The sequence below is a fragment of the Oncorhynchus mykiss genome, chromosome 2 (assembly GCF_013265735.2).
Source record: "Oncorhynchus mykiss isolate Arlee chromosome 2, USDA_OmykA_1.1, whole genome shotgun sequence".
NCBI classification, from domain to species: Eukaryota; Metazoa; Chordata; class Actinopteri; order Salmoniformes; family Salmonidae; genus Oncorhynchus; species Oncorhynchus mykiss.
The window spans coordinates 57029209-57050590 of record NC_048566.1 but is presented as its reverse complement, the minus strand read 5'-3'; the positions used below and the strand labels follow the sequence as shown (position 1 = coordinate 57050590).

Here is a 21382-nt window from a genome sequence, read left to right as displayed (position 1 = left end):
TCCGTTCTTTTGAAACTTCACTCTGTTTCAAAGGCGAGCACAATAGCCAACGGCAAGAGCACACACAGACATTAGATGTATTGAAGTGTTGAACAACACGGTTCAAACAAACACCAAACCACTTTACTCTTGGTAAACTTTTGAAACATGTCTAGGCTTTAAAATAAATTGTACTTTGTTCAGATGTTGAAAGTCAAAACAAACTTAATGTAATGAAAGGCAAGTACACAAAGCAATGCCATTTTGGGACAACTTCTGTGAAGATACAACATGCTATTGTGCTTATTATGGATCCCCATTAGCTACTGCCAAGGCAGCAGCAACTCTTCCTGGGGTTCAGCAAAATTAAGGCAGTTTTTCGGAAAAAAATACATTTTCGGGGAAAAAAATGGTAAAACAGTTTGTCCAAAGTAAGAGGGAGAAATTGCCCTTGAAATAAAGAAAATGTGTAATATATTGATTAGAAAACCTTAGTTTTCCTAATCAGTATTGTTTGATTATTTGATTGTCAAGTCCTCAGCATATCATCAGCATATCTACAGGATATGAAATGTAGGATGACATTTGGTATAAATCCCAATCTTTGTAAACATGTTATTTTTATTTCATCATTGTCATTTGTCAAAATCAATTAAGCGCTCTCTCATGCCCCGCCTGCCCCCCCCCCCCCCCCCCCCCCCCCCCCCCCCCCCGGAAGGAAAGGCAGCGTAGAATGAGGAAGATTTAAAGTGCTTTCACTGAATTGCTTCCTTTCCATGACTGAAACAAGCCACTTTTATCTGGCGTCACTGAAAGAACTGTGATAACGGTTATCAAATGAATCATGTTTTTTCCTCCCCTGAAAGCAAGCATTATGGCAACACACCACATTTGTGTTGATGAATAAGTCTCTACGCTGGAGTCTGAAGCACAGTTCACGAGTGTAGAAAAGCGCTGAAAAGGCAATCCGGGCCAGCCAAACAAGACTGGGACTGATCCCGAATCATCTCCTATACAGTTCCAAATGCGTTTGACAGAATGGATATGCTGTAGTTCGCAGAGCAATGCAACACTTTTTTTAAATTATTGTATTTATCATATTTTTACCCATTAGCATGTGAATCCATGATTTAAATATTAATTAGCAGAGCAGGTGAAAACATTTTCTTTGAATAAACACCAGATGTTTCATTTCTTTGTGTTTTACGGCGTATAAATTATACGATTATTTAACTGTACTTCACTATGTTAAACTGTTGACGGTAAACAAAGAAATGTGTTTTTCCGCCAATGTCTTTCCACCTGTGTTCATGCAGGTGTGTTCATGACGGGAGTTCGATTTAAAGCCAGGATTTAATCCAAGGTGCTTTATAACGCAGAGCACTACAACATACGTTTTACGGTCATTTTACACATGAGCCGACATGCATTTACCGTGAATAAGATATCCGTGAAATGCCTTTAAGCGGCGAATTGACGGCTGTAAATGCACCTCGGATTGAATCCCAGCCTTATTATCGTACGCAGGGAACACCTCATGGTCGTTCATCTCTTATCCTCTATCTGCAGGTACGCCATAACCCGATTCGATTACTACTTTGAGAAGAAGGAAGAATACTTTGGATTGACTCTCAGTTAGAGAACCGAGCCCGAAGAAATTTAAACAGTTCAGGTCTGCTGCATTTTTATTTGAATTTAAGAGAGTATTTTTATCGACACATAATGCTGAAAGATTGAAAAAGAATGCGGGCAATATAACCATGTGTGTTTCCAGAAAATGTACACTTGATTGTTACAGTTTCCTAAAAAAGAATGGTGTAATTTCAACTGATTCTCCAAATATTTGTTTCATCACAGTGAGGTTGGAGATAACCTCATTTGGCAAATTGACATGGCTTCCAGGCCAGAAAGATGTTCATTTACATTTTAGCCAAGTTACTCAAAGCAACAAGAACTAATACTAAAATCATGAGGGTTATTTCCAGGCTCATTCAACATTAAGCTCAGTTGAGGTTTTTTTTTTAAATGTCCCCTGGCATGGATTTTCAGTGTTGTATTATTTCAAGATGGTATTACCATCATGCTCTGTTTCAATTGTTTTGTTATAAGACAGCTCTCTTCTGTTGCCCAAAAGATGAATATTAGATAAATAAATTGTTCATACAATGTACATCGAACAGTACATTGTACAGTATATACTGCAGCATGCATAGGCAAGTGTTTTTGCTGAACTCCACTTCAGTGCATATCATAACAATTGCATACAAAGCATTTTAGAAATAAAGTGTTGCCTATCCATTTATCTATCCCTCTTGATAGCTGGAGGGAGTGTCATCTATGGATTCATCTCTGTTAAATATCTACTATGGACATCTAGTTGCTAACGGTGTACATCAGATTTTGGCTACCATGGCTGCGTTCACACTGGCCTGATTCTGACCTTTTTTCTTTTTTTTTTTACTAATTGGTCTTTTGACCAGTCAGATCAGCTCTGAAAAGAAATCTGATGTGATTTGTTCAAAAGGACAATGAGTGAAAAAAGTATCTGAATATGGCTGCCTGTGTAAACACAGCCATATATGCTTATTATATGCAATATGGGCAAAAACATTTATGCTTTTGCTCATGGGTGTGGAGAGGTAATTTCTGGGCAATATCTCTGTCCATTTGGAGGACCCCTTTTGCCTCAAGAGCACCGCCAGAGGCAAAAGTTTTTTTGTTTTTTTTTAAGTTTAAGAGTCGTGTGACAGAAAAGTGAATTTCTTCTCTGTTGCTGTAAATGAGAAAGTGCCTTAATCAACTTAAAATAACAATATCAAGTGAAAGACACAAATTTACTAACTGTAGTCAGCAATGTGCTACTACAGTACATCCTACCCCCAGAGCCCTATACCTAAACATCAGATTGAAGCCAAGAGATCCCAAAGATCCCAAAAAGAAGTTACAACAAAAAAACAACAAGAGGGGCACTGAGCCAAATCGTTTTGGACCGAGAAAGGCCTTTTAACTGATGATCCCATTCTCCAAGTCGGACAATGCTAATGTGAGGCGTGTTAAGGGCTGGTTAACGAAATCAAGAGGTGACCGCAGCGCTGACGGTCACCTCAACAGAACAGTTGTCTAATTCAAACCAGGCCATCTCGTCCCCTTCAAGACATGGTAGGACCAAGCGCTTATACTGGAAGGGGAGGCCTCGGAAAAAAAACATAACTGTTTAGTGCAGTGGAGGCTCCTCAGAGGAGGAAGGGGAGTACCATCCTCTTCAGTGAATTTCATAAAAATAAAAAGTGAAACATCTTTCCTTTTTAGATAAAACTATGCTAAATGTATTCACGTCACCAAATAATTGATTAAAACACATTGTTTTGCAATGAAGGTCTACAGTAGTCTCAACAGCACTCTGTAGGGTAGCACCATGGTGTAGCTGGAGGACAGCTAGGTTTCGACCTCCTCTGGGTACATTGATTTCAATTCAAAATCTAGGAGGCTCGTGGTTCTTACCCCCTTCCATAGACTTACACAGTAATTATGACAACTTCCGGAGGACGTCCTCCAACCTATCAGAGCTCTTGCAGCATGAACTGACATGTTGTCCACCAAATCAAAGGATCAGAGATTGAATCTAGTACTGAAAGCATAAGCTACATTTAGCTAGCACTGCAGTGCATAACATGTGGTTAGTAGTTGACTCAAAGAGAGAGAAAGACAATACTTCAACAGTTTTGAACAAATTCATTTCTTCCAAAATTAAGGAGAAGCAAGAGAGAGAGAGCTAGCTATATTATTGACGTTCACTTTCACTTACTTAGCTAGCGTCGAATGCAGTTAGCTAGTTTAGCCTACTCAAACACCCAGCTCAAAGAGAGGGATGTTATGTTAGCTAGCTGACTATAGCTATCCAACACTGGAACTCTTCCAAGTCAAGGAAAGCCTTTGGTGTAACTGCTTGCTGCTGACTGTACACTGTACTGCATGATTGTAGCAGGTTTACGAACACGTTAGTTCTAATAGCTATGTTGATTATGAATTGACATTGATGTGGGCTGTGTTTAGAGGTTAGTGGTCATGATATGAAGGTTTGGCTTGGAAAGGTTTTTTCGCCTGGTCATAGACAGCTGATGTGTCATGCACTGAAGTCCACATGCAAAGGGAAAAGGTGAGAGGAGAAGAGCACGTAGATAGATTTGAGAAGGAATGATATATACAACAAGCTGTTTGTATGTGGCTGCTATGAAAGTGAACTGTGTTTGCGTGTGCTCAGGGGTGTATTCATTACACCGATTCTGTTGAAAAACATTACATTACATTACATTACCTGAAACATACCTGAATTTATCCAATAGAAACTCTCGTTAACAACTGTTGGGCAAATGATTACACCCTAGATCAACTAGATGCAGGCAATAGTGTGTAAGGTGGTACAGAATGTGTTGCTGTCACTTTGATTACTCAAAATTCTACCAACACCACGGACATCCAGAAGAGTAAGTTCAAGTGTGTGTGTGTGTGTGTGTGTGTGTGTGTGTGTGTGTGTGTGTGTGTGTGTGTGTGTGTGCGTGTGCGAGGGGGGGGGGGTCTACTAAGCTAACATATGGAATTGTTTTAAGATGGTCATACAATGGATAATTTTGCTATTTGATTTTGAGATGTAGGTATAAAAATAAACATGGATTATACATTGATTTTGGTCTGACTGCTATGAGCCCATAGAAACGCATTGAATAACAAAACATTGAATAGCAAAACAGATAGTCAAAAAATATATCAACAGGAAGTTTGTTTTGAAGTGTCTGTCCTAAACTGGGATGTATAAGAAAAAACATATTTAACCTATTTTTTTGGCCACTAAACTACTTCCATATACACAGAGTATACCTATCAAGACTCAGGATATGACCCAGATGCAGACACAGGAGGCGGATAGTTTGATTCTCAGAATATTTATTATAACAAAGGGGCAGGCAAAGGGCAGGTCGAGGGCAGGCAGAGGTTCGTATTCCAAGGCAGAGTCAATCAGGGACAGAACGGCAGGCAGGCTCAGGGTCAGGACAGACAGAAAGGTCAAAACCGGGAGGACTAGAAAACAAAACTTGAGAACAGGAGAAAAAGAGAGGGAGAAAAATGCTGGTAAGACCTGACATGACAAGATGAACTGGCAACAGACAAACAGAAAATGCAGGTATAAATACACAGGGGATGATGGGGAAAAACAGGAGACGCCTAGTGGGGGGTGGAGACAAGCACAAGGCAGGTGAAAGAGATCAGGGTGTGACAATAGCAAACATTAGGAACACCTTCCTAATATTGAGTTGCACCCCTTTTTGCCCTCAGAACAGCCTCAATTCGTTGGGACATGGACTCTACAAGGTGTCAAAAGCGTTCCACAGGGATGCTGGCCCGTGTTGACTCCAATGCTTCCAACAGTTATGTCAAGTTGGTTGGATGTCCTTTGGGTGGTGGACCCTTCTTGATATACACTGGAAATTATTGAGCGTGAAAAGCCCCAGCACCATTGCACTTGTTGCCAGAAACCGGTGCACCTGGCACCTGCTACCATACCCGTTCATAGGTACTTTGAAGCTTTTGTCTTGCCCATTCACCCTCTGAATGACACAAATACACAATCCATGTGATGTTCTAGACCTCAGCTGAATCTGGTAATGAATGCTGTTGAAGAAGTTGAGGAGACTAAATTACATGGTGTTACCTTAGATTGTTTATTTTTACTATTTTCTACATTGTCAAATAATAGTGAAGACGTCAAAATATACCACATCAGTCACCGGCTTCATCGGCAAGTTCATCAAGGATGTCATCCCCACAGTGACCGTACGTACATATCCCAACCAGAAGCCATGGACTACAGGCAACATCCGTACTGAGCTAAAGGCTAGAACTGCTGTTTTCAAGGAGGGACATTAATCAAGGCGCTTATAAGAAATCCTGCTATGCCCTCAAACGAATCATCAAACAGGCAAAGTGTCAATACGGGACTAAGATTGAATCCTACTACACCGGTTCTGACGCTCGTTGGATGTGGCAGGGCTCGCAAACTGTTACGGATTACAAAGGGAAATCTAGCCGCGAGCTGCCCAGTGACGTGAGTCTACCAGATGAGCTAAATACCTTCTATGCTCTCTTCAAGGCAAGCAACACAGAAGCATGCATGATAGCACTAGTTGTTCAAGGCAACTGTGTGATCACGCTCTCCATAGCCGATATGTGTAAGACCTTTAAACAGGCCAACATTCACAAGGCCGCGGGGCCAGACAGATTACCAGGACCTGTACTTGGAGCATGCGCGGAACAACTGGCAAGTGTCTTCCCTGACATTTTCAACCTCTCCCTGACCGAGGCTGTAATACCAACATGTTTCAAGTAATCCACCATAGTCCCTGTGCCCAAGAACACCAAGGTACCCTGGCTAAATGACTATCGCCCCGTAGCACTCACGTCTGTAGCCACCTGGAAGAAACAAACACCTATGTGAGAATGCTGTTCATTCACTACAGCTCAGCATTCAACACCATAGTGCCCCCAAAGCTCATCACTAAGCTACAGACTCTGGGACTAAACACCATCTGCAACTGGATCCTGGACTTCCTGACGGGATGCCCTCAGGTGGTAAGGATAAGCAACAACACATCTGCCATGCTGATCCTCGACTTCAAGGATCATTCAATCTTGACTTCAAGCACGACTTCAACACTATCATTAAGTGTTCCGAAGACACACCGGTGGTAGGCATGATCACCAACAACGATGAGACAGCCTATAGCGAGGAGGTCAAAGACCAGGCAGTGTGGTGCCAGTACAACAACCTATCCTTTAATGTGAGCAACACAAAGGAGCTGATTGTGGAGTTGAGGAAAATAATGCCTGAGCATGCCCCCATTCACATCAACGGGGCTGTAGTGGAGCGGGTCAAGAGCTTCAAGTTCCTTGGTGTCCACATCACCAAGAAACTATCATGGTCCAAACACACCAAGACAGTTGTGAAAGAGGGCACGACAATGCCTATTCCCCCTCAGAAAACTGAAAAGATTTGGCATTGGTTTCCAGATGCTCAAAATGTTATACAGCTGCACCATCGAGAGCCGGGAATGGTGACTGCTCGGAATCTGACCATAAGGTACTACAGAGGCTAGTGCGTACGGCCCAGTATATCAGTGGGGCCAAGCGTCCTGCCATCCATAACCTCTATACCAGGTGGTGTCAGAGGAAGGCCCTAAAAATTGTAAAAGACTCCAGCCACTCAAGACTGTTCTCTCTGTTACTGAATGGCAAGTGGTACCGGAGTGGCATGTCTAGGTCCAAAAGACTCATTAACAGCTTCTACCCCAAGCCATAAGACTGCTGAACAATTAATCAAATGGCCAACCAGACTATTTGCATTAACCCACTTTTTTTACACTGCTGCTACTCACTGTTTATTATCTTTGTACTTTACCCCTACCTACCCACATGTACATATTACCTCAATTAGCTTAACTAACCTGTACCCCCGCACATTGACTCAGTGTGGTACCGGTACCCCCTGTATATAGTTTCTTCACTAAATATTTTTGTAAACTATTATTTTCTTAAAGCAGCATTGTTGGTTAAGGGCTTGTAAGTAAGCATTTCATGGTACCTGTTGTATTCGGCGCATGTGATTAATATAATTTGTTGGTGCCGACATGGATAACAATATCCCTATGCCATCTACACTCGCCAATTTTAGCCTCAGCCAGCACCGTCTTCAGATTAGCCTTTTAGGTCAGTAGCCCTGCTCCCTGGTAACCAAACCATGATCGCTGGATGATTATTTGTATCTCTTAATATTGCGAATAATGGAGTCACCAATGACTAGGCTATTTCAATTTGTCAGAGCTAGTGGTGGGAGGCTTCGGCGACTCAGACCACGTAACAGGTGGAGGAAAGACTTGGGAAGGCTCGGGCTCTGACTCTTGCTTAGCGGGGAAAAACGGTTGAAAATGTATATCGGCTAAATGAGCAACACCGGTTGAGAATGCCCCACAGCTGTCAGAAAATGGTCCGGCTGCGGGGACTGTGCAGTGGGATAAACACTACTGGAGGTGAAATAAACGCACACATGTTTAGGTGAGAGGAGTAGAACACTTGAACAAAAAAGGAGAGCTGTACCCTCTAGAAGCTCAAATGCAATAATTTTATAACCAACAGCCAAGTTGTCTTCATCAGGGTATAATAACAAACACTGCGGGTCACTAGTTTATATAGTTTGAAAGGCCATACACAGGTGTCTGTAATCATGGCTGGCTGTAGCTTGATTTCATTGGTTGATTAAGAGATATAAATGGAACATATAAAAAATCGTAAATGGATAACATAATATCATAGATCCAATTTGGCTAGATACAGTGCATTCGGGAAAGTATCAAACCCCTTCACTTTTTCCACATTTTGTTACGTTATAGCCTTATTCTAAAATGGATTCAATACATTTTTCCTCATCAACCCACACACAATACCCCATAACGACAAAACAAAAACAGTTTTTAGACATTTTTGCAAATGTATTAAAAATAAAAAAAAAAAAAACTTTATTTACATAAGTATTCAGACCCTTTGCTATGATACTCGAAATTAAGCTCAGGTGCATCCTGTTTACATTGATCATCCTTGAAATGTGTATACAACTTGATTGGAGTGAACCTGTGGTCAATTCAATTGATTGGACATGACATGATAAAGGCACATACCTGTCTATATAAGGTCCCACAGTTGACAGTGCATGTCAGAGCAAAAACCAAACCATGAGGTCGAAGGAATTGTCCATAGAGTGCTGAGAAAGGATTGTGTTGAGGAACAGATCTGGGGAAGGGTACCAACATTTTTGGGCAGTATTGAAGGTCCCCAAGAACTCAGTGTTCTCTATTCATTCTTAAATGGAAGAAGTTTGGAACCACCAATATGCTTCCTAGACCTGGCCACCAGCCAAACTGAGAAATCGCGGTAGAATGGTCTTAGTTAAGGAGGTGACCAAGAACCCGATGGTCACTCTGACAGAGCTCTAGAGTTCCTCTGTGGAGATGGGAGAACCTTCCAGAAGGACAACCATCTCTGCAGCACTCCACCAATCAGGCCTTTGTGGTAGAGTGGCCAGACAGAAGCCACTCCTCAGTAAAAGGCACATGACAGCCTGCTTGGAGTTTGCCAAAAGGCACCTACAGGACTTTCAGTCCATGAGAAACAATATTCTCTGGTCTGATGAAACCAAGATTGAACTATTTGGCCTGACTGCCAAGCTTCACATCTGGAGGAAACCAGGCACCGCTCATCACCAGGCCCATACCATCCCTACGGTGAAGCATGGCGGTGGCAGCATCATATTGCGGGGATGTTTTTCAGCTGCAGGGACTGGGAGAATAGTCAGGCTCAAGGGAAAGATGAATGTAGCAGAGACAGAGAGGACAGAGAGATCCTTGATTAAAACCTGCTCCAGAGCGCTCAGGACCTCAGACTGGGGTGAAAGTTTACCTTCCAACAGGGCATTGACCCTAAGCACACAGCCAAGACAATGCAGGAGTGGCTTTGGGACAAGTTTCTGAATGTCCTCGAGTGGCCCAACCAGAGCCCAGACTTGACATCTCTGGAGAGACCTGAAAATATCTGTGCAGCGATGCTCCCCATCCAACGTGACAGAGCTTGAGAGGATCTGCAGAGAAGAATGAAATAAACTCCCCAAATACAGGTGTGCCAAGCTTGTAGTGTAACAGTTTAGCTTCCGTCCCTCTCCTCGCCGCTACCTGGGCTCGAACTCCGCAAACTAGCTAGCCATTTCACATCAGTTACATTGACCTTCTCCTTTTCCGCAGCAACCTGTGATCCGAGTTACGGCACCAATGCAACAGTTTAGCTTCCGTCCCTCTCCTCGTCCCTACCTGGGTTCGAACCAGGGACCCTCTGCACACATTGACAACAGTTACCCTCGAAGCATCGTTACCCATCGCTCCACAAAAGCCTCGGCCCTTGCAGAGCAAGGGAAACAACTACTTCAAGATCTCAGAGCGAGTGACGTCACCGATTGAAACGCCATTAGCGCGCACCTTGCGAACGACCTAGCCATTTCACATCGGTTACACTAGCATCATACCCAAGAAGACTATAGGCTGTAATCGTTGCCAAGGGTGCTTCAACAAAGTACTGAGTAAAGGCTCTGAATACTTTTTTATTTGTTGTAAAATGTATATGTTTTTGCTTTAACATTATGGGGTGTTGTGTGTAGATTGATGAGAGGGAAATAAAATATATATATATATTAGAATAAAGCTGTAACGTAACGCACTGTCAGCCTACAAACATGATTTACAATGGATAGCAAAAACACAATAATCACAAGAATGGCTTCAGATCAAAGTCTACGTTTAGACCGTAGGGAGCAAGGGTCCTTGACCCTTTCTCCCTTCAGTCTCAACCTCAAAGTTTTATCTGAAGCCATTCTTGGGATTATTGTGTTTTTGCTATTCATTGTAAATAATGTCTGTAGGCCTTATGTTATCGACTCATGCTTTTTTATATGTTATATTTATATCTCTAAATCAACCAATGAAATCAAGCTACAGCCGGCCATGATCAAAGACACCTGTGTGTGTCCTTTCAAACTGAACAAAAATACAAATGCAACATGTAAAGGTTGGTCCCATGTTTTATGAGCTGAAATAAAAGATCTGCAAAATTTTCCGTACGCACAAAAGTTTTGTGCACATATTTGTTTACATCCCTGTTAGTGAACATTTCTCCTTTGCCAAGATAATCCATTCACCTGACAGGTATGGCATATCAAGAAGCTGATTGAACAGCTTCAACAAAAGGCCACTCTAAAATGTGCAGTTTTGTCACACAACACAATGCCACAGATGTCTAAAGTTTTGAGTAAGCGTGCAATTGGCATGCTGACTGCAGGAATGTCCACCAGAGCTGTTGCCAAAGAAATAATTTCTATACCATTGCCGTCTCCAACGTCGTTTTATAGAATTTGGCAGTATGTCCAACCAGCCTCACAACCGCATATAACATGTAACCACGCCAGCCCAGGACCTCCACATCTGACTTCTTCACCTGTGGGATCGTCTGAGACCAGCCATCCGGACAGCTGATGAAACAGAGGAGTATTTCTGTCTGTCGAGGCAACAGCCAGGTATTTTGGATCCAAACGAGTGAGAGAATGGAGAAGTCAAAAAAAATCGAACTTCAACGTTTGTCTGAGGGGGATCAGAAGAGGGCGAGACTGCAAGGTGTGGGGGGGGGGGGGGGGGGGGGGGGGGGGAAGAAAGGTAAGTTGAATGCACGCACTGGAGCAATCAGAAAACACAAAACAAAAACAACATTAAGATACTGAAAACAGTTACTGAAAACATTTTATATTTCGGCATGTTTACAGGTCGACTCAAGGGCTTAATGGGCAGGTTTGGCTTTGACCTTATCAAGCTGAAGACAATACACTCATTTATCACTCAAAAGAAAAGGTGTTATGAGTGACTGCACCACAAACATCTTTCCAGGGTGTTGATGCAACTTCTTCCCAATCCAGTTCCACCTCAAAAAGCACAAGAAAAAGGATTTCCGACACCCATCATCTCAGATTGCACTGAAATGGTTTCTGTAATTTGTAACATTTGGAAATATAAGTTGATCTCTGAGAAATTAAGGTAATGGATTGCACCCAAATTGGCCATTTTAATTTATAGGATTCAGCATCTACTTTGGACCAAACTTCTTCCTACCAATGACTAAGACATGAGCACCCCCCACACCCATGCCAATTCCACCCCAGTCAATCAATCACACTTATTTATGAAGCCCTTTTTACATCAGCAGATTAGCCAAAAACCCAAAACAGAAAGCACTGCAGATGTAGAAGCACAGTGGCTAGGGAAAACTCCCTAGAAAAGGCAGGAACCTAGGATATAATCCCAACCACTTTGCCAAAGCACAGCCCCAACACCACTAAAGGGAAATCAACAGACCACCAACTTAGGCTGAGTATAGCCCACAAAGATCTCCTCCACCGCACAAGCCCGAGGGGGAGCAAAACCAGACAGGAAGATCAAGTTAGTGGCTCAACCCACTCAAGTCGACCATAGCAGGGAAAAACCCTGGCACGACGTGACGCATCCCTCCTAGGGATGGCATGGAAGAGTATTAGTGAACCCCATAATTGGGCTCTGAGTGGCGCAGGGGTCTAAGGCACTGCATCTCAGTGCAAGAGGTGTAACTACAGTCCCAGGTTAGAGTCCAGGCTGTATCACATCAGGCCATGATTGGGAGTCTCATAGGGGGGCACACAATTGGCCCAGGGTCGTACGGGTTTTGCCGCGGTAGGCCGTCATTGGAAATAAGAATTTGTTCTTAACTGACTTGCCTAGTTATATAATGGTAAAACAAAAATAGGTCAGAGGCAGAGAATCCCAGTGAAAAGAGGGGAACCGGCCAGGCAGAGACAGAAAGGGTGGTTCGTCACTCCAGTGCCTTGCCGGTCACCTTTGCACCCCTGGGCCAGACTACACTCAATAAAGGGACCTATTGAAGAGGTGAGTTTTCAGTAAAGACAAAGGTTGAGACTGAGTCTGCGTCTCTCACATGGATAGGCAGACCATTCCATAAAAATTGGGCTCAATAGGGGAAAGCCAAAACTCCAGCTACTTAGAAATTCTTGGGACTTGTAGGTATGTACGGCAGGACCAAATCAGAGCGGTAGAAGCAAGTCCATGTAACGCTTTGTAGGTTAGCAATAAAACCTTGAAATCAGACCTAGCCTTATCAGGAAGCTAGTTAAGGGTAGCCAGTAGAGAGGCTGGCACTGGAGCAATATGATCACATTTTTGGGCTCTAGTCAAGATTCTAGCAGCCATATTTAGCACTGACTGAACTTTATTTAGTGCTTTATCCGGGTAGCCGGAGAATAGAGCATTTTAATAGTCTAATCTAGAAGTGACAAAAGCATTGAAGTTTCTGGTTTTTGCAATGTTAAGAAGATCGATAAAAGCTGCCCTTGAAATATACTTGATATGTTCGTCAAAAGAGAGATCAGGGTCCAGAGTAACGCCGAGGTCCTTCAGTTTTATTTGAGACGACTGTACAACCATCAAGATTAATTGTCAGATCAAACAGCAGATCTCTTAGTTTCTTGGGACCTAGAACTAGCATCTCTGTTTGGTCCGAGTTTAAAAGTCAAACGTTTGCCGCCATCCACTTCCTTATGTCTGAAACACAGGCTTCCAGGGAGGGCAATTTTGGGGCTTCACCATGTTTCATTGAAATGTACAACTGTGTGTAGTCCGCATACTGTAGCAGTAAAAGTTGACATTGTGTTTCCGAATGACATCACCAAGAGGTAGAATATATAGTGAAAACAAGTGGTCCTAAATGGATCCTTGACAAACACCAAAACTTACTATTGATTTGTCAGAGGACAAGCCACCACAGGGACAAACTGATATCTTTCCGACAGATAAGATCTAATCCAGGCAAGAACTTGTCCGTGGAGACCAATTAGGGTTTCCAATCTCTCCAAAAGAATGTGGTGATCGATGGTGTCAAAAGCGACACTAAGGTCTCGGAGCACGAGGACAGATGCAGAGCCTCGGTCTGACGCAGTTGAAAAGTCATTTACTGCCTTCACAAGTGCAGTCTCAGTGCTATGAGGGGTCTGAAAATAGATGGGAGCGTTTCATATACATTATTTGTCTTCGGGACGGCAGTGAGTTAGTGCGCAACAGCTTTTTCTAACATTTTTGAGAGGAAAGGGAGTTTCTATATAGGCCGATAGTTTCTGAGTCAAGGTTTGGCTTTTTCGGGAGAGGCTTTATTACTGCCACTTTTAGATTCAAAGAAGACCATCCTCACTTGGGGAATACTGCTTTCCAGTTAGCTTTGCGACAGTATCAAAAATACATTTTGGATTGTTTTTATTCTCCTCATTCAGGTTGAAAAAGTAGGCTGATTGAGCAGCAGTTGAGGGCTCCTCGATATTGCACAGTACTGTCTTTCCAATAACCAGTATACAGTATCAGTTCTCTATGTTTGAAAAGTACTATGAAGCTGTGGCTTGGAGTATTGCTTCTCCATCCCATAAAACTCCATCGCTTACTAGGCATCAATTAGCTAACATAATTTATTTGTTTATTGGGAAGTTTAAATTAATAAGTTAGACACTCATCATACAACTTTGTTAGGTAGGTCATTTGGTTTCCATTTCCAACAAATGTTTCTTCTTCCACAGACTTTCTGGTCTTGGAACTGGTCTTGGAACTCCTGTGTTCAACAGAAACAACTTCTGGTAAACTGTTTGCCACTAGTGGCAATAAATATTGTTGCCACAGGTTTGCCACAGATTGAAAAAAAAGAATCTCGAGAGAATTCTCTGGGGAACTGTTTGCTGCTACTACATATGATTGTTGCCGCAGATGCAACATTTTTTGGCACACTATTTAGTTTGCAGCAAATTTGCCACAACCTTAATTAAGGGACGTTTGCAGCAACACATACAAAAAAATGTAAGGGAAACACACCAAGAAAAGACATTGACAGCTCTTGTCTTTGGTAAATGTTTCGTGTCTTTATCCATTATTAAAAGAGATGCGAATGCAAAAGTGATTGTAAAATGGTTATTGATGTAGGGGCTGTTATTTTTTGTACCATAAGTCTTGGACATATGGCAATGCATTCTGTTACATCATTAGAAGTGCAGCTGCACACAATTCCACTGATCAAGGCTGCAATAACGCCTTTCATTCACACAATCTGACAAGCTTTCAAACGAACATTGATTGAGTATAGCATATTTAATTAATGAACTGAGCATGTGAAAGCGTCCAAGGACTTTGAATGAAGAAAGGGAAAATTGCCCTTTTGTCCATTGACCATTTTCCTTTGAATGTTTCCTTTTTTAAATTGAAATAAAAGGTTTGATGTATAAGTACAGAATTCTAAAGCCTGTCTCACAAAGGCAATGTTTCAACATTTTATTTTATTTCTGTGATTTGCATTTAGCATTTTAGTATCTCCAAGGTTGACCTCTTGGTATTTTAATTACTAGTATTCCTGAACTGAACTTTCTTAACAACTTTTACAGTGGCTTATTGTGGGCCATTCTATCAAAGCTGAGGATGATTGCTACTGCGTAGTCATGGGGACACTAGACCTACATTTTCAGTTTTGTTTTTAACGAGTCACAGCCAAGCATGCCGCAGTCACCCGGGTCAAAATTTGTGAGTAAAAAGGCAGTCACAAAATCATTTCATTTCTGTGGCATTTGTTTTTGTCATTTAATTAAGTTAAATATTTATCCCCAGGCGAGTGAGGCATCCTGGTCTGTGCTGTGATGTGCGACAACGACATAAAGGACTTGGACCTGACTGAATCGATGAACTGATAGTTGTTTATTGTACCGCCACGTCTAGGTGTAACAAAGACAACTAATGAGACAACGCCCTTGGAGAGAGACCAAACCTTCTACTGTAATGACCTCATCAGACGCAAGCTACCTTTTGATGCCTCGTCGGGAAGAGAGAGCCTCTCCAAGAGTGTGTTAGCATGACCAAACCTTCTACTGTAATGACCTCATCAGACGCAAGCTACCTTTTGATGCCTCGTCGGGAAGAGAGAGCCTCTCCGAGAGCGTGTTAGCATGACCAAACCTTCTACTGTAATGACCTCATCAGACGCAAGCTACCTTTTGATGCCTCGTCGGGAAGAGAGAGCCTCTCCGAGAGCGTGTTAGCATGACCAAACCTTCTACTGTAATGACCTCATCAGACGCAAGCTACCTTTTGATGCCTCGTCGGGAAGAGAGAGCCTCTCCGAGAGCGTGTTAGTATGACCAAACCTTCTACTATAATGACCTCATCAGACGCAAGCTACCCTTTGATGCCTCGTCGGGAAGAGAGAGCCTCTCCGAGAGCGTGTTAGCATGACCAAACCTTCTACTATAATGACCTCATCAGACGCAAGCTACCTTTTGATGCCTCGTCGGGAAGAGAGAGCCTCTCCGAGAGCGTGTTAGTATGACCAAACCTTCTACTATAATGACCTCATCAGACGCAAGCTACCCTTTGATGCCTCGTCGGAAAGAGAGAGCCTCTCCAAGATGTTTGAAGAGCCTGCCTTTGTAATAATGATTTATAATTCTCTTGGTCTGAAGCAAAAATTGGCGAGAGGAAAAAAAAAAAAAAAATTGTAATGTACATTAATGTGCATCTTTTTTAAATACAAAAGTAAATTGCGCCTTGAGGGTCCATCTTAAGGAGAGTCTTTCATAAGATCACCCAAGAGCAGAGCATGTGATTATGTCACAGTTCCTCTGTAACCATAAAATAATAAAGGTCAAATCAAAGGCTTTCTAATTAGCATCAGTTTGTGAGTGTGTCAGTGTTTCTCTCTGGCATTGGGCCATATGAACCCGTGTTAGACGAGAGCAGAACTCATGTCTGCCTTTCCTTTTTGGATTTGATTCATTAGACGATAGTGGATTTGGACTCGAGCGGTGTGTTGGAAATCTCATCACATTTCCAAGCGAGGCACCAGGTAAACTGGGGGGGGATTCAGACCGGAAATGTCACTCTCGGTCACGTTCATTAGGGCAAGCAACGGAAAATACTTAAAAAACAATGTGCAACAGAAAACACAAATAGGCATTTCTTATTGGGAATCCTGGTGGTCCCCACCTTTCAGTCCATTTACTTCCGTTTTTGTGCCTAATGAACACAACCCAGCTCTGTCAAACGCATGCTCCTCTAAAACTCTCCCCTAACTGTGTAGTCAGCACAGGAGAGTCCATTGTAGACGCTGTGCAATACATTAAGGTATCAATCGCATCAAACACATGGAACCCACCTTAGACTCTGTTCCATTAATTCCATTCCAGCCATTACAATGAGCCTGTCCTTCTATAACTCCTCCAACCAGCCTCCTCTGATACACACATACAGTACACACACACATTCACACACACATGTAACCCCACATACTCACACACACACAACTGATCCTTTCTATTTATCTGGTGTACGACTAACTGTACATCCTATAAAAACATTGGGGGGGAAAGAAGGGAAATATAAATGATTTTGACTTATTTAACAAGATTAAGATGGCAAATGGCACAAGTCTGACTTCAAGCAGGCTCATCTCCTGGGAGCCACAGACACAGACACATGCACACACAAAGAGCAGTGTGACAAACTTCTCGGCGCCCCTCATAGAGGGTACAGTCAATTTGGGAATTACAATAGGATTTATTGAGTGAATGGCTGGGACTGTGTACACACCACAGGGTAGTGAGAATGTGTGGAATTCCCACACACCGACACACACACACACACCGATACACACACACACGCGCGCGCGCGCAAGGACAACTCCTGTTGGAGGAAAAGAACAATAGGCCACATTTAAATCGGTTCCCAAAATGACACGAATAGAACGGGGTATTGCCCAATATTATTGGATGGGGACAACATGGATGGGGAGACGGTATACAATCTGAATTTATTATATATAACACATCGACTAGGGCCGCAGTGGAGCGGGTCAAAATCTTCAAGTTCCTCACCTTGCACATCACTGAGGACCTGAAATGTTCCCTTCACACTGACAGCGTGGTGAAGAAGGTGCAAAAGTGCCCCTTGAACCTCAGGAGGCTGAAGAAATTTGTCACAAACTTATGTAGTTACGAAAGTTCAGTCAGTAAGGCTGGTCTGAATGGATTGGCACTTTTCATTCATCTAGTAAACTAGAATTCACATCGCGTCCTAGCTCACTCATCAGCGCAGCAGGTATTTATAAGGTAGTGTCTATAACACTAACCCCCAGCATAGGGCAACCTATCATCAGCATCTGGCTATGAGGCGCATTCTTCAGAGATGAGGCCTACCCCAAACTATTCAATAAAATTACATATTTTATTTTGTCTCTGTTGTCATTCAGATAAGCCTGTACTCGATTGAACTACAGATGCCCCATCGAGAGCATCCTGGCAGAGTAATCGGGAGCACACCGCCTGCCCTCCAGGACATCTACAGAACCTGTTGTCACTGGAAGGCCAAGAAGATCATCAAGGACCTCACTATCTTGCAGTTCTTGACATAAACCGGTGTGCCTGGCACCTACTACTATACCCTGTTCGAAGGCACTTGGATAGCCCTCACCCTCTGAATAGCACACATACACAATCAACTGTCTCAAGGCTTACAAATCCTTCTTTAACCTGTCTCCTCCCTTTCATTTACACTGTTTGAAGTTAATGTAAAAAGTGACATCAATAAGGGATTATAGCTTTCACCTGGATTCACCTGGTCATTCTATGTCAGTGGTCACCAATCGAAGAGCGACTGATCGATCTCCAAGGCATTCATAGTCGATCACCAAACATTTTTGTAAAAAACCAAGCGATAAAGCCTATTTTGGCGGTATTCAGCAGCCCTAGTGCCATGAAGATAAAGTGTACACATTTTTAACCATTTCATATGTCTGAAGGTAGAAGTCCACCTACCTGGCAGGCCCAGAGAGAAAATCAACAGCACCTATAGGTCTACCGCTGGCCAATCAGATAGCACAGTTTCCTCGAGCTATAGACTATAAAAAAAGAAGCCTCAAATGCACAGCAAAGTTGACACTGTGAGATTTCAAAACTTTTAAAACCACGACTAGAGAGTGACTAAACGAATACAGCAATTCCTCGATTTTTTTTTAAATCGAGGAATATCTCACTTTCTCTGGTCATTGGAGTAACAACATGAATTGGTGCATGAGGCAGAATTAATGCGGTGAGAGTTTTGCCATCAGCTGGAAGGGGCGGTGAGTCGGGTGAGAGGCAGCCTCAACGCTGCTCCCTCCCTCCCCTCAGACTGACCATCAGATGCAGGCCATCTGTCCAGTAAAAAAAACAAAAGACAATTATTATGCTCACTCAGCAATGATTTATTACCAGTGTGATCATACACCATTTAAAAATATATATATGTCATTTCCAAATGATCTGAGAAGAACAACATTGGCAGGGACTTTAGCCTACAGACGTGTTTTAATTGGTTAGTGTTCTTTGAGTGATGTTTAAACAAAATCTGAGCGGTAGATCCCGACTTGAATTTTGACTCAGAAAGTGATCTTGACTCAGAGAAGGTTGGTGACCACTGGTCCACGTCATGGAAAGAGCCGGTGCTGTTAATGTTTTGTACACTCAGTGTACATGCAGTAAGTATTTATACTGAACTAAAATATATATACGCAACATGATTTTACTGAGTTACAGTTCATATAAGACAATCAGTCAATTGAAATAAATTCATTAGGCCCTAATCTATGGATTTCACATGACTGGGCAGGGGCACAGCCATGGGTGGGCCTGGGTGTCACGACTTCCGCCGAAGTTGGCTCTCCTGCCTGTTCGGGCGGTGCTCGGCGGTCGTCGTCACCGTCCTACTAGCCACTACCGATCCCTTTTTCGTTTGTCTGTTGGTTTTGTCTTATTAGTTTCACCTGTGTGTATTTTAGTTTAATTAACGTCCTTATATGTAGTAGGTTGTCCCGCCCTTGTTTTGTGCGGAATTGTTTTGTATTCATGTCATTTGGTGGAATACGTGTGTGTTATTTCTCCGGTCTATTTTTGATCCTGTGTTGGGATTATTCACCCTGTATGTTGGGTTGACCGTGTTTTTTGTGCGCCGGAGAATAAACTGTTGAATCACTGAACCCTGCTCTCTGCGCCTGATTCCACCCACCTTGATAAAACGTGACACTGGGAGGACATAGGCCCACCCACTTGGGAGCCAGGGCCACCCACTAGGGAGCCAGGTCCAGCCAATCAGAATGAGTTTTTCCCCACAAAAGGGCTTTATTACAGACAGATATACTCCTCAGTTTCATTAGCTGTCCTGGTGGTTGGTCTCAGACGATCCCGCAGGTGATCAAGCCGGGATGTGGAGGTCCTGGGATGGTGTGGTTACACGTGGTCTGCGGTTGCGAGGCCAGTTGGACGTACTGACAAATTCTCTAAAAATGACGTTGGATTTGGCTTATGGTAGAGAAATGAACATTCAATTATCTGGCAACAGCTCTGGTGGACACTCCTGCAGCCAGCATGCCAATTGCACAATCCTTTGAGACTAGAGATATCCGTGGCATTATGTTGTGAGACCACAATGCACATTTTAGAGTGTCTTTTATTGTCCCCAGCACAAGGTGCACCTGTGTATTGATCATTCTGTTTAATCAGCTTCTTGATATGCCACACATGTCAGGTGGATGGATTATCTTGGCAAAGGAGAAATGCTCAATAACAGGGATGTAAAGAAATTTGAGCACAACATTTTAGAGAAATACGCTTTTTGTGCGTATGGAAAATGTCAGAGATCTTTAATTTCAGCTCATGAAACATGGGACCAACACTTTACAGGTTGCGTTTATATTTTTGTTCAGTATATATTCCGGACTCTAGTCGGGAAGCTTATTTATTGCCTGCAATTCTATCCATTTTCCCATGTGGTTTTATACTGTATTTTGTACTGTGTATTTACTGTAAAACTGTATTCTCGACATAACTCATTCTAATATTTAGACTACTGTACATTGCATTTTAGTTACACTGTTTATACACAGCACGTTTTTATGTATATAGTGGACTAATATATTTACGGCTATACACATCATTCTTAGTATATCTTGTGTAAATTCATCTGGTGTAGATACGTATAGATTGCATTTGGATTACTGTTACAGTGCTATTTGGGTTGTTAATTGGATTCGTCCCAACATTTATTGTTGTGTTTCTTCTTCTAATTATTATTTGTGTTCTTGTTAGACATTTCACTGCATTGTTAGGAGCTAGTAACATAAGCATTTCGATGCACCTGCTATGACATCTGCTAAACTGTGTACGCAACCAATAACCTTTTGTTTGACATATTTCTGCAGGACCACTATGGAAAAACCACCAGTTTTGAAGGCGGTTCTTCCACGGAAATCCCAATTTAACCATTGAGAATAATAGCTCAATATTATTTTTGAGAAACCACATTTTAAATCAATAAATGTCTAACATTTTCTCTAACCTCAAATGTATACATTCTGCTCGCTTATTTCTCATTCAACCAAAAAAAAGCAAAAGATATTTTATATGGCCTGTTAATTACTCCAAAATGTCATTGTACGCTTGTACGTATGTACGCTTGGCCTGGCCTTGAGCATTACTATAGAAAGCATCTTGCTGCAACTAACTTCCTTCTCTATGTGTGTCTACTTACTGTACTTGTTTATATCAGCTTGGTATTAGTCTCTTGTTGAGGATACTCTGTTAGTGTTATAAGCACTAACAAATACAGTGCCTTGCGAAAGTATTCGGCCCCCTTGAACTTTGCGACCTTTTGCCACATTTCAGGCTTCA

General features: G+C 42.4%; 1 protein-coding gene and 1 long non-coding RNA gene across 4 annotated transcripts in view; both read left to right on the top strand.

The window, feature by feature from the left end:
* Positions 1–2280, top strand: part of zgc:113516 (ETNK_euk domain-containing protein) — a 69984-nt gene extending 67704 nt beyond the window's left edge. For all 3 annotated transcript variants that reach the window (XM_036951362.1, XM_021566546.2, XM_021566563.2), the window contains exon 8: positions 1549–2280. In XM_036951362.1, coding sequence (XP_036807257.1) covers positions 1549–1618 — 70 coding nt within the window. In that variant the 3' untranslated portion in view covers positions 1619–2280. The remainder of the gene's footprint in view (positions 1–1548) is intronic.
* An 11529-nt stretch (positions 2281–13809) lies between these two features.
* Positions 13810–16155, top strand: LOC118941077. The gene is made up of 3 exons (XR_005037354.1): positions 13810–14281; positions 15077–15212; positions 15297–16155. It is a non-coding gene; the product is annotated as an uncharacterized LOC118941077 (long non-coding RNA).
* Positions 16156–21382: the final 5227 nt, after the last annotated feature.